The 23,675-nt window shown below is 39.1% G+C and overlaps 1 protein-coding gene across 6 annotated transcripts in view; it reads right to left on the reverse strand.

Moving 5' to 3' along the window:
- The window catches only part of golga2 (golgin A2), a 121,472-nt gene that overhangs the window by 69,848 nt on the left and 27,949 nt on the right, over positions 1 to 23,675 (reverse strand). For 3 of the 6 annotated variants that reach the window (XM_059993697.1, XM_059993699.1, XM_059993698.1), the window contains 2 exons: positions 8,721 to 8,840; positions 5,081 to 5,167 (listed from right to left, as the gene is read on the reverse strand). In XM_059993697.1, coding sequence (XP_059849680.1) covers positions 5,081 to 5,167 — 87 coding nt within the window. In that variant the 5' untranslated portion in view covers positions 8,721 to 8,840. Of the gene's footprint in view, positions 1 to 5,080; positions 5,168 to 8,720; positions 8,841 to 16,024; positions 16,154 to 23,675 lie in introns of those variants that run through there. The other 3 variants (XM_059993695.1, XM_059993694.1, XM_059993696.1) reach the window with 2 other exon arrangements.

Consider the following 23,675-nt stretch of genomic DNA (forward strand, 5'->3'; position numbering starts at 1 on the left):
CAAAACTGGGCTAAGAAGTGGCAGAGGGAGTTCAACCCAGGTAAGTGTGAGGTGGTCAAACATGATGGCAGAATATAGTATTAATGGTAAGACTCTTGGCAGTGTGGAGGATCAGAGGGATCTTGGGGTCCGAGTCCATAGGACACTCAAAGCTGCTGTGCAGGTTGACTCTATGGTTAAGGAGGCATACGGAGCATCAGCCTTCATCAATTGTGGGATTGAGTTTAAGAGAAGAGAAGTAATGTTGCAGCTATCTCAGACTTTGGTCAGACCCCACTTGGAGTACTGTGCTCAGTTCTGGTTGCCTCACTACAGGAAGGATGTAGAAACCATAGAAAGGGTGCAGAGGAGATTTACAAGGATGTTGCCTGGATTGGGGAGCATGCTATATGAGAATAGATTGAGTGAACTTGACCTTTTTTTCCTTGGAGCAACAGAGGATGAGAGGTGATCTGATAGGGGTGTACAAGATGATGAGAAGCATTGATCATATGGATAGTCAGAGGCTTTTTCCCAGGGTTGAAATGGCTAGCACGGGAGGGCACAGTTTTAAGGTGCTTGGAAGTAGGTACAGAAGAAATGTCAGGGGTAAGTTTTTTTATGCAGAGAGTGGCGAGTGCATGAAGTGGGCTGCTGGTGACGGTGGTGGAGGTGGATACGATAGGGTCTTTTAAGAAACTCCTGGACAGGTACATGGAGCTCAGAAAAAGAGGGCTATGGGTAACCCTAGGTAATTTCTAAGGTAAGGACAGTTTTGGCACAGCTTTGTGGGCCTAATGGCCTGTATTATGCTGTAGGTTTTCTAGGTTTCTACATGCCACCAGTATCACTGACATGAGAAATTCTGCAGATACCGGAAATCCAAAACAACACACACAAAATGCTGGTGGAACTCAGCAGGTCAGGCAGCATCTACAGATACAGACAGTCAATGTTGCGGTCCGAGACCCTTCTTCAGGACTGGAAACAAAGGGGAAAGATGCCAGAAAAGAAAAGGGGAAGGGGGATGGCCAGGAGGTGATCGGTGAACCCAGGGGGGTAGAAAAGGTAAAGGGCTGGAGAGGAAAGAATCTGTTAGGAGGAAAGTGGACCACAGGAGAAAGGGAAGGAGGACGGGACCCAAGGGGAGGTGAAAGGTAGATGAAAAGATGCCAGAGTGGGAATAAATGAAGAGGGGAAGGGAAGGGATATTTTTTAAACCAGAAGAGAAATTAATATTCACACCATTAGGTTGGAAGCTACCCAGAGGAAATACAAGGTATCACTCCTCCACCCTGAGGGTGGCCTCATTGTGGCACAAGAGGCCACAGCATTAGTTTCATGCCATTTTTTTGCAAGGACAACAGTTTTAGGCTTTCCATGCACCAGAAATTGGCTTAAACTGCTTGCTCATTAATTCTTGGTATTTGAATATCAAACAGTATAATTGAAAAGCTACTTGGTCATGGTTTTCACGAAAGAACAGTCAAAGCAGATTCAAATATTTTCAGTGAGGAACTTTAAAATAATATTTGTATGTCTATATAAAAATATCAAGTCAGAGTTTATCCTCAAGTATCCTCCCATCCTTCATCGACCTATCTACATGGATCTCCATTCCCTTCACCATTTGTTCATCTACCTTCCCTTTGAATGTGTTTTTAAATTTTGTCTTAACTACTCCAGATGGCCAGGCAATCTGCATTCTGCCCATTTTCTTCAGAATTCCTCACTTGATTTCTTAGTGATAACTTTAGGTTTTGAATTTGCTCTTCTTTCCAATCAAAAGCATTGTACCCATCAAAATCCTTCTACCTTTGTCTTCAAAAAGCAAAGATCCAAACGGTTCAGCCGTTCCTGGTCAAATAGCACAAGTTAAACCTTAGTTCCCTTTTAAATCCAATCATGCATAGACTATAATTCTGGTTGATTCCAGCAAACATTTGACTAGTCACTTTCTCTTTATCTGTGTGCTACAAATTCCATCACCAAATCAGCTCATTGTTTTCTTTGCAACAATCTTAGTTTTGTATCTTCGGACATCTCCCCTAATGCCTCCTCTATCACTAACATTGTCTTTCAAACCCTCAGCGGCATAGCAATCTTCCATTCAGTCCACTATAGCACAGCAACTTCCTCATCCACAACTAGCTGATGACTCCAGTCTCCTGTTCCACCTCTTGTTCGTCTCATTATTTATGATGCAATCCTCAGCCATTTAGATACTTTGTAGTGAAACTTTAAGATACACCCTCACCACCATACTAACAACTAACCTCAGAAAATATATTTTTTTCTTCCTTCTATATTATCCTCAACTAACTGACATTGCCCAAACTCTACAAGCTCAGTCCTTTGTGTGATTCTAGAAGAATCTCAAATTGAAGTGTATATTTACAGGTAAAATACACACTACATTCACAAAATGACCATTGCCCTTCAAATTATATTTCTTGAGAATGCTGTATTTTCTCAGTATCTAAATACAACTCCTAAGTTCAATTGACTGCTTCAAATTGCCACTTGCTAAATGTTATTAGCCGGATGTCAGCACAGATTCTCTGCAAAGTACATTCTATTCAATCACACCCTTAGTTTTATTGACTTAGTGGTTTCAAGTAATTGGCTAGCTTTTACAAACAGTACTGAAAGCAACTCCCAATTTCAATGCCATTACTTGGACTGTTTTAGTTTCTGTTCTAATGCAAGAGCTGTTCAATTCAAAGTTTTACGTTAAGTGTCACCACTTCAATATTTCAAGTTTGTCCACCACTAAAATCAATCCACTGATGATGTTCCTAGCCTTTGTCCTTCACTCTGTCCTGTCTCACCTAGAAAATTATGCCTCATATGCCAGGATGGTTTTCATTTACTTCAGCTCAGCGTTTAACATGATCATCCATCAGAGGCTGGAAGATACACCATCCTCATTGGGACTCAACAGCCCTCTCTGTAATTGGATTTTGGACTTCTTGTTGGAAAACCCCAGATGGCAGCAGTATCTCAAGCCCCATCACTGGTAACCCTAGGGTTGTGCTCAGCCTGCTGCTGACTCATGACTGTGTTACAGAGCCAGCTCAAACCACATCATCAAGCTCGCTGACGATACTACATTTGTTGGCCTTGTGAGCAACAATGATGAGTAGGTATACAGAAAGGAGGCAGAGAGGCTAATCAAATGGTGCGGGAACAACAACCTGAGTCTCAATGTGGACAACTCAAAGAGGAGATTGTGGATTTCAGGAAGACACCAATCTCCACTCCGCATCACTCTTCACTCTCACGGCTCTGCCGTAACAGTGAAGAGCACAAAGTTCCTTGGTGTGCACCTAATGGACAATCTAATCTGGACCCACACCACTTCTGCATTCTGCACTTCTTCTCTCAGGCTGTGGGATTAATGGTGGCAAGGTATTCATCGATGCCTCGTGAGTTGTGAGCTGCTTATTGTACTGTGTACTGTTTATCTGCCCTGTATTTTGAATTATATTTTATTTATTATGGTAATATTTTGGTTTGTGTGCTCTGTGTGATGTATGTGTTGTGGGTGTACCATATCTGGAGAAACGTTGTTTTATTTGATTGTATACATATACAGCCAGATGACAATAAACTTGAATATGACTTTGCAAACATGATAGAAATGAAAATGGACCCTTTACTTATTTAAGGCCTAATATGAGAAGATCCCTAGAAGTCAAGAAAGTGGGAGCTGCGCTGTCATACCCTTTTCTCCAAATACTGAAAAAAGCTGCTATACATTTACAATATTGCAATTTTTAAATCAAGACAAAGAAAAACAGAATTGCTTGTATCCACAGAAGCACTTCTGGAAAGCTATTCAATTAAAAAACAGCTCAAATACCACAAATTTTCTCCTTTAATTTTTATTTAATTCAAATTCACTGCTACATGGTTGCCTTATCAAACTTTAAAATAAACTGCCAGATCACATCTGTCAATGGTTGGAGTTCTTCAAGTCTATCTAATTTTGCCTCACAACTGAATATCCTCATCCTTACAATTTTAGCAAACAGCCAATATTTTCTTCTTTAGATTGCTGTCAAATTTATTCGACTGTGCTTCTGTGCAGCACTTTGGGAATTCTTATCCATTAAAGGTCCTTTGTACATAAAAGTTGTTATTCTGCCATTGTTAGAACTTTTATGCATAACAATGCACCATATTGCATTTCTAAGTAATTAAAATCAACTGAGCAGTAAAGTATGACAGAAGACAATTTAATTGCAAGTAAACATTGAAGCAGATAAAAGCTATGAAAATAAATATATTTTTACTCGACAATAATACAATCCTGTCACAGCCAAAATTCAAGTAAGCATTTAAGAAAATGTATGTAATGAGATTCCTTAGTGCTGTGATGCCTTTTGACTGAGTGATAATATTTTCATCTCCTTTTAAATAGGAGATGTTGCAAACCAAATATTCATATTGACACCGAGATTCACTGAAGATTTAAAATACATTTTACAGAGCTAACAATAAAAGAATCCTATGCTGCCCACTTCCCAATCAGAACTAACTTTGGAAAAAATGGCCACAAGGCAGAACTGTTACAATTCAGAATCAGGTGAAGGAAATATAGGGAGGTTACCAGGAAGCTTCAGATACAAGGAACCCTGAAGATATGCCAAGCATCTTTTCAGTTCTAGATGCCTGAATAGACAAAGAATTCAGGCTAAATCATATAAAGGAATAGTAAGCTTCTTCTGAATGCATGCAAATCACTAACTCTTATGGAACATGCACAGACTGGACATGCTGAATGGCATCCAGAACTAGTTGACTACGAATCATGCATAGGATCTTGATGCTTCCTTTGAAATTCACAGTGACTTTGCATATTCAGGACACACCAATAAAGCAAAGCAAATACAATGCAAGCAAGAGCAAAATCAGCTCCTAAACAAAGAGAGATAATTGAAATTAAGACTGTTTGATAAAGCTGCAGTCATAATAATCACAATGGAAATAGTCTTGGTCCTAAACCCATCCCTTCAATCCTTTCCCTTGGCAACAATGCATGCATGAAAGTCAGCAAGCCAGCCACAGAAACAAGTTACATCCAGAGCTACCTCACCTTTAGCCTGTCCAATGAAGGCAGAGAAACCCCATTGGACTTATTGCAGTCTGCAACCAACGCCTTCAGAATGTTCTGCAGGGGCATCTGAACAGTAGTAAAGAGACAGGGATAACTCAGAGAAAGAGAGGAAGAATTGACAGTGTGTCCAGCAAACAAAACTAATTAAACTTATAAAGACAAAGTCTACAATCTTACATTCTTGGAATCCCATGGTAAAAACCATCACTCTTATGTAAAGACAACCAAAATTAATACTTATTGTAAGTAGGCACCATTAACTCTACATATGCTGTGTGATCAGGATTATCAGCAAACTTCTAAAATAAGTTCAAATTTTGCAAATGTTATAATTTCCAACTAGAAAATTCACATCATACTTCAGTTGCCCATGGTTTCTAGTCTAGAATTTTCCACAGGTTTAAAGACAAACGAAAGGAAACTAAAATAGTATAAAGTAAATGAGAACATTGGGCTTCTACAAGTTCTCCTCAAAAAGAACTTCTTTGTTTCTTTCCCTTTCAGTGAATAACTAACAATTGGAAAATCACTTTCATTTACTGATCTATTTTCTCACATAGTTTTTAATCTACAAAGCATTCCCAAAATAGTACTTTTAAAAAAATAACACCACAAGCTCAGAAACCTCTGTAAATGCAGTATTTAAAGAAAACAGTATTAGCTGCAGCAATAACTGTGAAATGGAAGATATAATATTTTCAACATAGGAAAGCTCTTATTTGAGAGACAAAAGCAAAGTTCATCACATACCTAATTAAACTTCAAAACGGGATTAACTGAGGAAATAGAAAGCTTGTTTACCTCCATGCAAACTGCATGAGAAAGTTTGTGCATTCCTTCTTACTTAATTTTGCATAAGAGAGAAATTACAATGCATATCATATTTATATTGAGTTAAATACTTATGTAATTAGTTTTGCTACAATAAGTGTATGGGACACTGGAAAAATGTTGAATTTCCTCTTGGGGATGAATAAAGTATCTATCTATCTATCAATGACAATTACAAACAATAAATTGGCAGAGAAAATAAATGATTTGTTTCCATCTTCATAAAAAGACAGAAAAACTTATCAGAAATACCCCAGAACAAATGTGTGTAATAAGAATGAAAAATTATACAAATTAGTATTGGATAATAGTACTGGAGAAGGTGGCAAGACAACATCAATAAGTCCCAAGGACCCAGTGATCTGCATCTCTGAATTTTAAATAGTGGATACACTAGAAATATCTTCCAAAATCCTGCAGATTACAGGTCTGCAAATATAACCCCACTAATGTGAAAGTAAAGTAAACAGAACTTACAACCTGTTAGTCCAACATAAGAGGTAGAGAAAATGCTGGAATCTACAGTAGCACCAAGCAAATTGTAAAAGGATTGAGTAGAGGTGGCTTGGATTTATGAAAGGGACTTCGTATTTGCCTAAATTGCTAGAGTTCTTTGAGTATGTTCTGCTACTAGAATGCAGAAGTCCTATAAGTTTTTGATAAGAATTTACACAGAAGGCTGGGAGATGGGGGTGGGGCAGCAATTTACTGGTATGCATTGAGAACTAGTTAACAGATGGAAACATAGTGGAAATAAACTGATCTTTTTTTCAGATTGTCCTGCTTTGATTAGTTGTATATCATAAGAACTGATGTCTGGGTCCCAGCTAAATACAAACTAAATGGTCCGAATGTCGTACTTCCAAGTTCGTCAGATGGGACTATAAGTAGGTAGAAGATATAAAAGAGACTTCAAAGAGATAGGTTAGCTAGTGAAAACATGGCAAATACAATCTAGAAAAACGAAATTATTCACTTCGGGGCACAGAGTATTTTTCAAGACAGTGAAAGACTAAGAAATGTCAATGTCCAAAGGGACCTGCTAAGACTACCACTCCTTTGCGTCACATTGCTGGAACCCTATGCAGATAGAAGTCCGTTTCATTGGAAAGTCCGATGGCAGGGGAGCTGCATGGCCTCAGCTGTTGCACGATCAGGTCCTCATACCTCCGCACTGCCTGCTGCAGCCACCTAGGGGAGGCAGCACTGGAGAATTTGTGGGAGAAAGAGTCACAGTGGAAGCACTGGAGTCTATGCTGAGTTCTGGGCTGCTCCTCTCTTTGGCGCTGCGCTCCAGTGTTCAATCAGTGGAAGACAAGCTGGACTGCATTTGCCTGCAGCTGAATTAGCACATAATGAAGAACTGGCGTTTGCTTGTTCTTGTAGAAATGTGGCTCCAGAACAACATCCCATGCATCATCAATCTTCAGGCTATGCCACTCAGGGATCTGGGCAAATATCATTATTTGTGACTGTATATGCCACCCTAACCATTTGTGCCTTCGTAACTAAATATGCTATTTCCTTTATGTGAGTTTATGTACAGTTTTTTTGTACCTTGCTCCCAGAAGAACTCTGTTTCATTTAGCTGTACACATGCGTATGGTTGAAAGGCAATTAAGCTTGAAATTGAGGTAAACATTCAAATATAATGTAGATCTCAAAAATCCTACTGCAAAAACTGGACTTCAGCTGAATAAAAGGCCTTCATTAATCAAGAATGCTTCATGCCTATTACCCAAAGAATGCTTACAAATTTGCAAGATAAAAAGCACTTTTCAACTATAACCCAAGCACAGTATTTCAATTCTATTCAAGCCTCTTCTGGTCTATCCTCCTCGGTTACAGCCATTCATAAAATGATATTTTCCACCACTGACCACAACTGAAATCTATTTGAAAATTAGGGAAAGAATAATGTTGCATGCTAAACTGACATCTCAAGAATTTGGCACCAGGTTAGTGTTAATCACATATTTGCTCTTAATCTTAAAGGGAGAACACTGTATTTCAAAAAGCAAAATTTGAGAAGTAGGGAAATAGGATAAAGCAATGTAATAAACTACCAGCTAATAATCTTACTCCAATTTGTTTGCTATTACAACTAAAGATGAAAGTGAGAATATCTTTGAGGAGAGAACAATTAAGAATAGAAAATTGCATTCCCAAGGAAAATAATGACAAATGAAGGTATCTTGGCATTATCTGTAGCAGTTTCAGAAGAATTATTAAAGTGGATATTTGTTGAAGAACAAATGGGAAATAATTTAACCCAATTGAACAGCTCAGATTAATGCTCACAATTTTTTTCTTAAAAATATCTAAACTGCAAAAGCAAAAACAGTTAAACTAGAAGTGTAACCATGTTTATTACAATTGTTAAAAAAAGTTGAAAAACATCTACCTCACAAATGAAAAGAATGCAATTCAGAATAGATACTTCAAATAATTTGCATTCCTTCTATCAGATGTACAGAATGGATATCTAAAAGCCTTTGCCAATGATTACCCATATCCTAAAAGTGAACATAATAGTCAAAGTAACTATAGCAACTTTATATTTTAATGCAATTGGTCTGAGTAAAACATTCTTTCATGTGGAGGGAAAGGGAATACATAGAAAAGCTGATGCAGGTGCATCAGAGAACAACTGCACAGCTAGAACTTCGTCCATACATTAAATGTAACGTGAATGCCAGCAAGAAAATGAATCTCATGGTAGTATTTGGTTACATGTATGTACTCTGAAAATGAATTTACTTTAATTGTGAAACCTACAGGAACTTACCTCACATTCTTGGTCATTCTCTGCGAGAGTTGTTGTTGTTTCAGTTCCATCATCTTTAGTTCTTCTCTTCTTCCTGGCTCCTGGAGCTGGTGGAGTCTTCTTCTGCTGGAATTCCTTCAACTTTAGAAAAGAGAAACATTATTTAATATATTAAAATAGCTTAGCTTTCAAAATGATTAGGTTTACGTCTGGATATCACAGATGCATACATCAGGAGGCTCTTTATTGACAACAGCACAGCATTCAATATTATCATCCCCTCAAAACTAATCAATAAGCTTCACAACGTTGGCCTCAATATCTCCTAGTGTAAATGGATCCTTGATTTCCTCACTTGCAGACCTCAGTTAGCTTGGTTTAGCAACATTTCCTCCACAATCTCCATCAGCACAGGTGCAACACAAGGCTGTGAACTTAACCCCATACTTTGCTCGCTTTACATTTATGACTGTGTGGCTAAGCACAACTCCAAAACCATTTTCAAGTTTGCTGACGACATCACTGTTGTAGGCCGAATCAAAGGTGGTGGCGAGTCAGCACATAGGAAGAAGATTGAAAATCTGGCTGAGTGCTGCCACAACAACAACCTCTTACTCAATGTCAGCATGACCAAGGAGCTGATTATTGACTTCAGGAGGAGGAAACCAGAGGTCCACGAGCCAGTCCTCATTGGGCATCAGAAGTAGAGAGTAAACAATTTTAAATTCCTCAGTGTTATCGACCTGTCCTGGGCCCAGCGCATAATTGCAATTACAAAGAGAGCACAGCAGCACTTCTGCTTCCTCAGGAGTTTGTGAAGATCCGCATGTCATCTAAATCTTTAACAAATTTCTACAGATATGTAGTGGAGTGCACATTGACTGGCTGTGTCACTGAGTAGTATGGAAAAAAACTATGTCTATGACCAGAAAATCCTACAAAATCTAGTGGATATGGCCTAGTCCATCACAGGTAAAGCCCGCCCCACCACTGAGCACATCCATATGAAGTGTTGTCGCAGGAAAGCAGCAATCACCATCAGGGACACCTACCTCCCAGGTCATGCTCTCTTCTCATGCTGCCATCAGGAAGAAAAGTACAGGATTGTTTACTTCAGACTTTCCTATGTTATTTTTCAGCAGGAGAGCTAACCATGGAGAGAACCAGCAAGGTCAATGTTTGATAACGTCTGTTTCACATTCTGTCTGATCTGCTGAGTAGTTCTCACTTTTTCTGTAATTGTTACAATAATAACAGACTTTTCCCAATATTAAACTAAATTGTTAAATATCCCTGGTAAAACTACTTCAGTTTCTTTCAGGATTAACCGTATTATCACAAGAATGTGGTAAATATTAGCGATAACTCTGCTGTCATTCATATTGTGTTGCTAAAATCTCACTGCTAATACTGGAATTTGACTGCCATTACTCCCATTGCCTTCTCCTGAACTCTATTATTACAGCTTCTGCCACTTTCATCTGCTCTCAGTAGCCTGCAAATGAAAGAAGGATGTATCAAGGCTTAGGGATCACTGAGACAAACATTGAGTTTTAATTTTGTTTGAATTTGAACAATTTTTCCTCTTATATACACAAAATTCTGCATAACCTGATGCCTAATTAATGCAGTGTTTCTAACATAAAAAGTTGAAGATTGTCCTGATTCAAACATGGATGTTATTCTGAAGAAAGGTATAGTGTGAACATTTGGGTATATACAGTGCCTTGTAAAAGTATTCTTCCCCAAATCCTTAGTTCATATAAATGAGTATTAAAAGCAAGGATTTTGATCAATTTAACTGAGAATTTTTATTGGTGAATCACATGCTCCTTTTTTTCCCACAGTAGAGCCCAAAAAACAGGGAAAATTGTAAAGCCAGAAAAACTAAGTATTCAAAAACTGACATGTGTGCAGTTCAAAAGTATCATTCCCTCCTATGCTCAGTTGAACCATCTCATAGCTATTACAGCAGTAGTCTTTTGGATAAGTTTTACGTAATGTGATGGAGCAAGATCTGACCATTTTTCGTTGCAAAATTGCTCAAGCTGTGCCAGGTTACTTGGGAAGCAGCGATGGACAGCAATTTTGAGGCCTTGCCAGAGAAGTTTGTTTGAGCTAAGGTCAGGTCTCTGACTGGACCTTGCAAGGACATTTGAAGCCACCCCATGGTTGCTCTGCCAGTGTGCTTTAGGTCATTATCCTGCTGAAAGATGAACTTCCTCTCCAGTTTAAGCTTTCTGGCAGAGGCGAGCAGGTTTTTATCCAGGATCTCTCTGTATTTAGCAGTATTCATCTTCCCATTAATCCTGACCAGATCAACAGTCCCTGCTGCTGAAAAGCATCCCCACTGCGTGATGCTATCTCCACCATACATTACAGTAGGAATGGTGTTAACTGGCTGACACGCAGCATTAGATTTATGCTACACATATTGCTTAGTGTTGAGACCAAAAAGTGACACTTAAGTCTCACCCGACCACAAGACACTCTTCCACATCTTTACAGTATCTTCTAACAGACACTTTTGCAAAGTCTTTATGGGTAAGACTACGTTTTACTTAAGCCAGGGACTTTTCCTTGCCATTCTCCCGTTAATACCCTTTTTGTGCAAGGCCTTAGAGGTAGTGGAGCCATGAACTTCATCTCCAGTTGCAGCCACTGGCTTCTGCAGCTCCCTCAGAGTGACTGTTGGTGTCACAGTAGCTTCTCTAACAAGTGCCATTATTTTCTGGTGACTAAGTTTAGAGGGTGGCCTGACCTTAGCAGTGTGACCACAGTTTCATATTTTTTCCACTGAGCTCTGAGGTACGTCTTGTACCCTTCTCCAGATTTGTGCTTCTCTGCGATCATTTCCCTGACTTGTCTTGAACGCTCTTTTGTCTTCATTTTGGTTTGGTTGGGCTGTTAAAAATCTACCATACTGTTGGACCTTACAGAGAGAGGGGGTATTTATTCATATGAATTCATTGAAAACAGGTGAGCCTCCAATTTTCTACATCAACAAATCAGGTGAGTTGGTAAGGCAATAAACAGTATTGTGCCTGAGGAAAATTAGTAATTATTAAGGGAATGAATACTTTTCAAGCTTCACAATTTTGGTTTTTAGTTTTCAGTAAATTGTTCACAGGTTTTAGAATTTTTCTTTTGATTTGACAAAATGAGACTGTAAAATGTGAAAATGGTTTGGGGGCTGAATACTTTTTCAAGGCTCTGCAAATAGTCCAACTTCATCAATGCAATACCGAAGACCCGATATATGTAAAATTCGTAACAGCTACATTGTCATGGTTACAAATGGCTAGTCAGGTCGCTTTTAAAGTAGTGAAGTACAAGTAATCATAACCCCGGATTTCAGCCCCTCTGTAAGTGTGCCTGAGTACTTCCTGATACAGAGAATTTACTTATTTAGAGATGCAGCACAATAACAGTCCTTCCAGCACAATGATCCTGTGCCACCCAACTACATGCATACGACCTACTAACATATTAACCCAAACATCTTTGGAGCACGGGAGGAAACCGGAGCAAGACCCATGTGGTCATGGGAAGAACATACACACTTCTTACAGACAGCAATGGGAACGGAACCCAGGTCACTGGCATGGTAAAGTATTACGACAAAGTATTACAGGGTAGTAGTGTCGGTGCACAGCATGGCTATATAATATGGTCATACTGTGCCATATTATAATTACCTTCCCTTTCTACACCACGCTGTACTGCAAGTACAAGCAATTAACATCAAGATGCTGCTGCCAGGTGCTTGAGGCAGCACCACTATACACCTTTGTTGACAAGAGTATATTAGTCAGCTGTTCAAATTAACTATCCTATTTCCAGCTTAAACAGTCAATTTATACACAACTTTTGATAATGATGGTCAAAGTACTACAATAATTACTGTAAAAGTAAATGCTATTGAATAAAATGAACAATCGCAGGATACAGCCATCCAGGCAACATCTCTAATATTCCAGTCATTCAATGCCTAAGTAAAAGCCTAAGAACCAAGTCAAAGAACAGATGCACCTTCTTGGCAGGAACATGACTGACAGTATCTCAGAACTGTTCTTTCCAGAACTGACTGCATATCCTTGTATCAGTCAGTGAAACTAAAGTTAAAACCAATAGCATTCCCAATCAAATTACATGCACATAAGCAAGAAGAACTGTTGATTACCAGGCATGCCAACAATGGCAAACCAAAAGTAGAAAACTATAAGCATTTCATTCTATATTAAACTAAATGCACTTATAACAGAATGCCCTATTATGTTTCAGCCTTACAGCCAATGAATCACTTTAGAAGTGTTTGAACTTCCACTTTATGCACTAAAGTGGCAGTTAAATGGCAGGAAGTAGATAATAACCAATTAAACATTTATTTGATGTTGTTGGTCGGAGGGTCCACATCGTACAATACAATGGGAGAAGCCTAGTGTCCCATGTTCTTAATTGCAATCTTTTACATCCATCTGAGAAAGAAGGCAGGCACTTCATTTTAAATAAGTATCTTGTCCAAGTGAAAGTGCTTTTGGCAGTCTAAGATTTTTTCTGCTCAGTATCAATCAGGATTAAGTGCTAAACATTGGTAGAAATGAGAAGAACTTTAGACCTCCAGGCTCCAGGACAAAGTGTTATTATGAAGCCAAGGTTAACATCCAATGTAATTAATTGCCTGGTTCTACACAATAGAGAACGATAATCAAAAAACAACAAAAGGTGACAAATGTTGGGAAATATTATCATCCCATTAGCTTCCAGTGAAATGTGCATTTCTATAATTTAGCAGCTAAGGCTGCTAGTCAGCAAGATGAAAACAATATCTCTACACATCTGCTCAATCACTCTGCGCTGTGACTGATGTAATATAGAAACCTCAAATTTCACATCATCGGTAATACAATAGTGCACCTATTCTGAGTGATTACTTGTAACTAATTAGCAGTAATATGGAGAAAAATTCACAAAATACATGTCAAATGTTGCTAGATCGATGGGTTGAAGAAAAGCCCACAGAAAGCCAATATAACAATATGGAAAAGTTTATTCATAAGCACAGAGTAATAGGGACATTCAACACAATGGCTGGAAAAACAAAAAAATGGCAAGCGATCACATTCTAAACAAAAACTGAAATAATTAGGAGTGTGGTTATTCCAATATTAGAATATACCTACACTCCACATGTAGCTATAATATCCATGACTCTTCACAGGCAGACATAATCATTTATGCTCACTTTGCAATAACCCTTACGTGATTAGTACTCTTCAACTAGACCAGTATTTATGCCAACCTATGAAGCAGGATATTTAAAGTAACAACAAATATCAGAATCACTAACAAAACTTCTTAACCAGAGAATTAACTGAGTTAGAATCAAACACAGCAACTCTTCTTGTAGCAGTACAATTTTAGTTAAAAAAAGTAATATGCATAAAAATTCTCAACAATTAAGTAATGTCCATATTTCACTGGCCTAATTCCAATGTTTTAATTTATACAAGGATGCGTGTAGAACTCACCCTCCGGAAGTATTATCCATTTCAATCACATTGGTCATGTAGTTACTGGAACAAGCTCCAGGAACTTAACAAAAAGCCCTAAGACTTGCCTGATTTTATGCAGTAATTCATATAATAAGTTGATAAACTGGTGAGAAACTGATAAAAATAAACCATCAGACCCTCCAGCATACAAGATCACCCACGGCAATAGTATTCAATTGTCATTTGATGCAATTACAACCATTAATTCATTCCTTACAGAGAGCCTCAGCTGCCACCCTTGCTACCAAGAAACCCCACTGCCTCCTTTATTCTTACCACCCCTACCTACCACCCACTTTGGGAACCATTGACCTCGATACAGTGGATGTGGAGATGATATTTCCTACAGTGGGGGAGACTAGGACCAGAACACACAGCTCAGAATAGAAGAATGTCCATTTAGAACAGAGATGAGGAGGATAATGAATCTGTGGAATTCTTTGCCAGGACAGCTGTGGAGACCTGTCAATGAGGCAGAGTTTGGCAGGTTCCTGATTAGTCAGGGCGTCAGAGATTGTGGGGAGAAAGCAGGAGAATACAGCTGAGAGGGATAACATCACCCATGAAAGACAGAATGGTCTTAGTCTGCATCTTGTGGTCTAATCACACTTAATGTGCTCTACAATTTGAGCACACAATTATCCAATAACGACCGATAGTTGCAAAGCAAGTAACAACCAACACCTTCAAATGCACACATCCAAACTTAAATATTCAAGTCTATAACCTTTCAAAGAAACACACGAAAATAGTCTGAGGAAGACAACAGATCCCTCAAGCCTACTAAAGCTGATCACAGGCCACCATATTCCCCTGGCAGTTATATCAACTCCAACGCAGTAACCCAACACCCTGACGCGATGCTCATTTGCCTGACAGTCAGTTACAGGAAATAAGCTCCATTCTCCTCTCTCCCCAATACGCTGTCAGAGATCTACATACAGCTTCTCTCTTCGCCAGATCACCATTCCACTTATACTGAGCAAGTGAGGGGTCGAATGAAGGTTTTGCACCATTCCCTCAATTGACTTCATACATAAAGTTCCGTCTCAGTACGACTTTTGCACATCCTTTCCCCAAAATATTCAACTTCTTCATCAAACGGCCTTCTACTTTTTATGGATTAATTCTTACCCAGAAGTACAATGTTCGACTCTTTGCAAATAAAAATATGTATCGGTTGCACAGTGGAAAGCTAAACTCTATTAAAATCAAGGGATGAATAACTCCTAGAATTTAACTCCTTCTGTGACTCTCAAGTTCAATCATGAACTGAGGTCGAAACATAATTAATGTCTGCAAGAGTGCCCGGTGGAAAGATGCACCTGCTCGGCCAGCAGCTGAAATTTGCACCAGGCTTCTCTTCTCTTTTGCTCATCAGTGAATAGTTATTTCCTCCCTCCAGGAACAGGAGCTCGCAGCTCCCCACTTCCCGATCCGTGTAGCTCGCCTGACAGCCACGGTCTCCGCCCAGGCATGATTAGTATTCCTCAGCAAATATGTCAGCAGGCCGCAGGATCCCCGGACTCGCCTGATTCCCTCCCTTGCGATCTGACGCGACGGCAGGAGCGGGCCAGGCGTCCGGGCGATGGGGACGTGGTTACACGGATCGCCGGGGCTGGGGGGGAGGGGACGGTGGCAAGGAGGAGGCGAGTTGGGGATTAACTTGGCCCCGGACACGGGAGCGAGGTCCCTCCTTCTGCAGAAGAGGAGGATAGCGACGTTGCCATTTTGGATCTTCCCTCCCCTCCCGGACTCCCTCGCTCTCACCTTCTTCTTAGCGGCCGCCAGCTTGGCCTGTCGGCTCCCGTCGGCCATGGTGTCAAAGCCGCACACGTCACCAGTCCACCAGCTGACCGCTCCTCCTGTATCCCGGCCTGCATATCGCCAGCTCCGTGACGCCAGCTCTCGTCATGACGTAATACCGAAAGAGGCGGGGGAAGGGACGTCAACCAGGTAGAGTCAGCGGACGCCATGGAAACAGCTGCCAACTACAGTACAACAAGGCGCTGATGAGGTTCAATGAGGGATTAGAGAAATGTTTTTAGAGCGTGTGGTAGAAAGCTGAGGACATCACAGAAACCAGCCTCCTTTCCTTGGACTTCGCACTTCCTTGGTAAAGCAGCCAGTATAATCAAAGCAGTCTCCCACCCTGGATATTCTTGCTTCTCCCTCCTCCAGCTGGGCAAAAGATACCTTAAAACACCTACCATCGGGCTTAAGGACAACTGTTTAAAAAAACTTGCAAACTGTCCCTAAAAGTTAAAAGTAAAAATTTTATCCAAGTGCATGTGTGTCATCATATAGACCCATCATCTTGCAAGCATGTTCAATAAATCCATAATAGAATAATAGCAGGAGCAATGAAAGATCGCACCAACTTGGGTGTTCAACCTGTGTGCAAAAGACCACTGTACAAATACAAATAGGAAGAATAATAATGAGATGTCGAGTCCATTGATTGTGAGAACGTTTCAGTGACAGGGCAAGTGAAGTTGAGTGAAGTTATTCTCTTTGATTAAAGAGCCTGATGGTTGAGGGATAATAATTGTTCCTGAACCTGGTGGTGTGAGTCCTGAGGCTCCTCTATGTTCTTTCTGACAGCAGTGGTGAGAAAAAGAGCATGACCTGAGTGGTGGAGGGTCCCTGATGATAGATGCTGCTTTCCTGTGACAACACTTCATGTAGGTGTGCTCAATGATGGGGCGGGCTTTACCTGTGATGGACTGGGCCATATCCACTACTTTTTGTAGGATATTCTATTGAAAGGCATTGATGGTTCCAAACAAGCTGTGATGCAGCCAATCAATATACTCTCCACTACACATCTACAGGAGTTTGTCAAAGTTTTAGATGTCATGCTGAATTTTTGCAAACTCCTAAGGAAGTAGAGGCACTGCCGTGCTTTCTTCATAATTGCCTTTATGTGCTAGACCCAAGTTAGGTCCTCTGAAATAATAACATAGAAACCCTACAGCATACTACAGGCCCTTCAGCCCACAAAGTTGTGCCGAACATGTCCCTACCTTAGAAATTACTAGGCTTACCCATAGCCCTCTATTTTACTAAGCTCCATGTACCTGTCCAAAAGTCTCTAAAAAGACCCTATCGTATCCACCTCCACCACCGTTGCTGGCAGCCCATTCCACGCACTCACCACTGTCTGTGTAAAAAACTTACCCCTGACATCTCCTCGGTACCTACTCCCCAGCACCTTAAACCTGTGTTCTCTTGCAGCAACCATTTCAGCCCTGGGAAAAAGCCTCTGACTATCCACACAATCAATGCCTCTCATCATCTTACACACCTCTATCAGGTCACCTCTCATCCTCCATTGCTCCAAGGAGAAAAAGCCGAGTTCACTCAGCCTATTCTCATAAGGCATGCCCCCCAATCCAGGCAACATCCTTGTAAATCTCCTCTGCACCCTTTCTATGGCTTCCATATCCTTCCTGTAGTGAGGTAACCAGAACTGAGCACAGTACTCCAAGTGGGGTCTGACCAGGGTCCTATATAGCTGCAACATTACCTCTTGGCTCCTAAATTCAGTTCTATGATTGATGAAGGCCAATACACCATACACCTTCTTAAACAGAAGAGTCAACCTGTACGGCTGCTTTGAGCGTCCTATGGACTCGGACCCCAAGATCCCTCTGATCCTCCACACTGCCAAGAGTCTTACCATTAATACTATATTCTGCCATCATATTTGACATGAGGAATTTATAGTTGCTAACCCTTTTCAACTCTGATCTGCCAATGAGGACTGACTAATGGATCTTTGGCTTCCTTCTGAAGTCAATAATCAGCTCCTTGGTCTTGCTGACATTGAGTAAGAGGTTTTTTTTAAAATTTTTTTATTGAATTTTCAAATGATTACAGAAAGAAAGGGAAAAAAAATTATCAACCCTTCCCCCTAACATATCCCTAAAGAAAGAAAGAAAGAAAGAATGAATGAATGAATGAATGCCTGGATATCCGAAGATCCCCACATGCTCCACGGAGTTCATAATAGCTTTAGTATACATATTTATTTATTTCCCCAAATAACCAATAATTTTATCTTCGGAGCACCTATATATTTAATCCTGTCTTTTGTAAATAAGGGCGCCAAATTTTCAGAAATGTTTCATATTTATCTCTTAAATTATAAGTAATTTTTTCAAGTGGAATACAGTTGAAAATTTTGTTCTTCCAACGATATATACTTAAGTATGAATCTGATTTCCAAGTAACTGCAGTAGCCTTTTTGGCTACTGCCAATGCAATTTTTATGAATTCTTTCTGATATTTATTCAATTTGGGTTTTGGTTTTATCCCTTCAATATCACCTAATAATAATAATATTGGGTTATGTGGAAGTTATGTTCCAATAATTTGTTCCAGTAAAACTCTTAAATTTGTCCAAAAAGATTGAATTTTAGAACAAGACCAAGTAGAATGTAAAAAAGTACCAATTTCTTGATTACATTGGAAACATTGATCAGATAAATTTGGGTTTAATTTATTTATTTTTGTGGTGTAATATATAATTGATGTAAAAAATTATATTGCACTAATCTTAACCGGACATTTGTTGTTTTTGTCATACTGTCAAGACATAGTTTTGACCAACTTGTTTCTTCAATTTTAATATTCAAGTCAGTTTCCCATTTTTGTCTTGACTTATGAATTCCTTGTTTAATTGCCCGTTTTTGAATCAAACTATACATACAAGAAATAATTTTTTTAATTTTTCCTTTTTGAATTAAAGTTTCTATTTCATTAGGTTTTGGCAATAACATTGTTTGACCCAATTTATCTCTTAAATAAGCCCTTAATTGGAAATAACAAAAAAGAGTGTTGTTTGATATTTTATATTTATTCTTTATTTGATCAAATGACATTAATATACCTCCTTCAAAACAATCTCCTATATATCTAATCCCTTTTTGAAACCAGTTGTATAAAAGTTGATTATCCATTGTAAAAGGAATAAGTTTATTTTGAATTAAAGACCTCTTTGCTAGTAAAGATTTCCTTATCTCATCATCAACATTTATTTTATTCCATAGATCAATCAAATGTTTTAATATAGGAGATTCTTTCTTTTCCCATATCCATTTAGATTCCCATTTATATATAAAATCTCTGGTGTATTTTCTCCTATTTTATCTAGTTCTATTCTAATCCATGCCGGCTTATCTTTATCAAAAAAAGATGCAATAAATCTAAGTTGATTTGCTTTACAATAATTCTTAAAGTTTGGAAGTTGTAACCCTCCTAGATCAAATTTCCATGTCAATTTTTCCAACAATATTCTTGACATCTTACCTTTCCAAAGGAACTTCCTCACATATTTACTTAACTCTTGAAAAAACTTCTGGGGTAGTTGTATTGGTAGTGTTTGGAATAAGTATCGTAATCTAGGGAATATATTCATTTTTATGGCATTTACTCTGCCTACTAATGTTATTGGTAATATCATTCATTTATCAAGATCTTCTTGAATTTTTTTCAATAATGCTAAATAATTTAATTTATATAGGTTGTTTATATCATTATCAACTCTTATACCTAAATATTTTATACCATTTATCGGCCATCTAAATTGAGTTATTAATCGACATTGACTATAATATCCTTTAGTAAGAGGTAGAATTTCACTTTTATCCCAATTTATTTTGTAGCCTGATATTTTCCCATATTCTTCCAATCTAGAAGACATTGAGTTGATGTGAGGGCACCACTCAGCCAGATTTTCAACCTTCCTTCTCTATTCTGATTTGTACCACCTTTGATTTGGCTGATGACAGTGGTGTCAGCTGCCAATTTGAATATGCAATGCAGCTGTGCTTAGCCACACTGTCATAAGTGTAAAGTGAGCAGAGCCGGGGGCTAAGTGCCCAACCTTGTGATGAATCTGTGTTGACAGAGATTGTGGAGGAGATGTTGTTGCCAATCCAAAATGACCAGGGTCTGCAAGTGAGGAAATCAAGGATCCTGTACAAGGGTGAATTGATGCCAAGGTCTTGAAGCTGATTGATTAGTTTTGAGGGGATGATGGAATTGAATGCCGAGCTATAGTCAATAAAGAGTGTCCTGAAATATGTATCTTTGCTGTCCAGATGTTCCAGGATTGACAGAAGAGCCAATGAGATGGCATCTGCTGTGGACCCGTTGCTTCGGTAGGCAAATTGGAGCAGATCCAAGTCGCTTCTTGGGTAGGAGTTCCATCACCAACCTCTCAAAACACTTCTTCACTGTGGATCTAAGTGCTACTGAAATGCTACATGGATGAGAGGTGCATGGAGGGATATGGACCAGGTGCAGGTCAGTGGGACTAGGTAGAAAAATGGTTCAGCACAGCCAAGAAGGGCCAAAAAGCCTGTTTCTGTGCTGTAATGTTCTATGGTTCTATAATAGACATTGAGGCAGGTTGCTGTGTACAAGTGAAGACTGCCAAAATGAGAGGTTTGACTTCAGTGAATGTTCCAGTCAATTAATCAACACAAGTCTTCAGTATTTAGCCAGGTACCCGGACTGAGCCGTGTGCTTTTTGTGTGTTCACTGTCCTGCTCGTACATCATCTTCAAAGACTGAAAGGTGAACTTTCAACCTCACAATCGACCTAGCTGTGGCCTTGAATCTTGCTGTCTGCCCGCACTGCACCTTCACTGTATCTGCAACACTTTGTTCTGCAGTCCTTTGCTCTTTCCCCTTATCCCGCCTCAATGTACTAATATAACGAAATGATCTGAAAGGTTGACATGCAAAACAAAGTTTTCCACTGTGCCTCAGTACATGTGACAATAATAAGCCCATTTGCCACTTTACAATGGAGTAAAAAGGATTCACAAAAGACTGCAGATGCTGGAATCTGGAGTGACACACAGAACGCTGGAGGAATTCAACAAGTCAGGTAGCATCTGTGAAGGGAAAGTAGTTGAAGTGAATAGCAGAAAAAAATTAAGGGTGAATCACTTAAGGAGGAAATAAATGAAGAGACATGTTGATGCGAAATCAAAAACTATAGATGTTGGAAATCTGCAATAATTACAGAAATACGTAAGTGTTGAAAACAACAGGTCAAGCAGCATCTGGGGAGGGAGAAACAGAATTAAGGCCAGGACAGAAGACACTGCAGTTGCTGGAATTTGGAACAATGATCAGAATGTTCAAAGAACTCAGCCTCTAGTAGGTCAAACAGCATCTGTAGAGGCAAAGGGTGTAGATAGATGTTTTCGGTTGATACCCTGTATTTAGTCAGGAGTTATAGAGACCACGGTTGTATGAAGTGCTTTGACCTGAAATGTTAACTGTTTCTCTTTGCATAGATGCTGTCTGGCCTTTGGGACATCACCAGCATTTTCCATGTGCATATTCTAAATGGTTAAGAAAGATGCCAGAGATTTATGTTAAGTGTAAGCACCAGTATGAACCAATGGAATGAAGACTGTTAAATGTTTTTTTCGTTTTCAGTCCAAATAATCTGGGTAGTCGATCACTGGTGTCTCATAAGAAACAGTGCATGCTTGACTTGTTTTTGCATCTACTCTTTGATCATGCAGAGCGTTTCCTTTTGGTTTGGATTTTCAACAACATTATATCTGGTCTTTTATGTTTAAGAAGAAAGTGGTTGCAGCAGTTAAGCAGAGCTGCTAATCGCATAATAATTAAGCAGAGGCAACCCATTATTGTCCAGTTGTATAGAAACGCCACCCCATATTGTACATACAAACACATTATTTTCCTGAATTAATCCACAGGTTTTGCCATCATTACTATATTTGACAGTGTTTATTGTGTTTGTTATATGAGGAAGTTGATGTATTGTTTCTAAATTGACCCTTGTTAGTACCCTTCCTGGCTTCTCAGAATCAGAATATCTTTAATGCCAGTATGTGAAACATACCAGAATTGATTGTGGTTCGGTGTTAAGCATAAAACACAGGACAATACCATAACAGCCAACACAATAGCAACCAATAATATACAAGACAAAAGTACAAACAGCATGAGCAATCAACAATTAGCAGAATGGTCACATGCATAAACGTCAATAATAAAACTTTAAAAACTGTGAACATATTGTATGAACAGATTAAACAATTATCAACAGAACAAGGAGAGTAGGAAATATCATTTAACAGATGTTGTGCAGGGACAGTTGGGGTATTACACCTGAGTAAGTTTTGTTGAGGAGCTGGCTAGCTACAGGAAAGAAGCTTCGGGGATGACATGTAGTCCTGGTGGCACTGTCTTGTAGTGTCTCCCTGATGACAATTTGGTGAATAGGTGACTATTTGGGTGAGTGGAGTCAGCCATAAGCTTTTTAGCTCTTTTCTTTGCTCTAGCGATGAACAAGTTTTCTAATGTCAGTAGTTGACAGCCAATGATTTTCTCTGGACCACTTGCTGCAACCTGGATTTGCAGAGGGGGAGTTTTTTAGTTTAGTTTCAACTAATATTCTAAATTTCCCTTTCCATTCCTTTACATTTTTCTGTAAGTTTTCATTATGAATACATTTTCTTAACTTACACTTTTTGTCTACTGTTTCTTTATGCATGTAATTTTATTCACATGTCTCTGTGACCAGAAGTGCTTGGGTCCTTTGGTTTATCTTCAATTTTATTATCAAATATACTTTGTTCAGAATAAGAAATATTACAAAAATAAACTGTCCACTGCCTTTTCATTCTTAACTTCATAGTTATGTTCTGTTACATTCCATAAAACTAATATGACTGTTGCTGCTCATGTGACCCCCTCGGGTGATACAACACCACAAAAATTAAGGGGTTCCTTACCCAACCCAGCCTCTTCCTCTCCAGTAGAAGAACCCTACAATGTGGTCCTTCCTCACCGAGCTCTTGCAGTGGCTGTACCAAGCTTCAGTGCGTCCCTCAACGCATTCACCCGTGAAATGGAATGTGCCGGTCAGCATCGTTCCTCGGCGGACATCTCAATGCGCTGCTTTGACTGTGATGTCTTCTGACCTAATTCTGCTGTTTAGCGTTTTATTATCTTGGAGTTTCTGACTGCTGCTCCAATCTTTTAGATGTGTTGCCTATCAAGCTGATAGTATCCACATATGCATTTTACTTCATTATTTGCTATAACACCATTTATATTATATTCTCCTGTAGTTGGTTTACCTTATTTCTGAGTATATCAAACCACTCAAAGGAAACCAGAGACTTGGACTCGTATAGTGCTTATTAATGTCCAATTAAATTCTTTTCAAGTGATTTTTAAATGCAGTTGCAGAAATCTGAAACATTTCTTAGTGTAATATTTATGTCAATTATTGGAAAGCTATGTGACATCATGTCAGCAGGACTGCAAGACTTCATTAGAGGATGACATTTTACAATTTTTCAATAATGAGACCGTTACGTTTCTATAGACCGATCATTTTGTCAGTGTAATTATAGCTAAT

This window comes from Hypanus sabinus, chromosome 18, assembly GCF_030144855.1.
Source record: "Hypanus sabinus isolate sHypSab1 chromosome 18, sHypSab1.hap1, whole genome shotgun sequence".
In the NCBI taxonomy this organism is placed as follows: domain Eukaryota; kingdom Metazoa; phylum Chordata; class Chondrichthyes; order Myliobatiformes; family Dasyatidae; genus Hypanus; species Hypanus sabinus.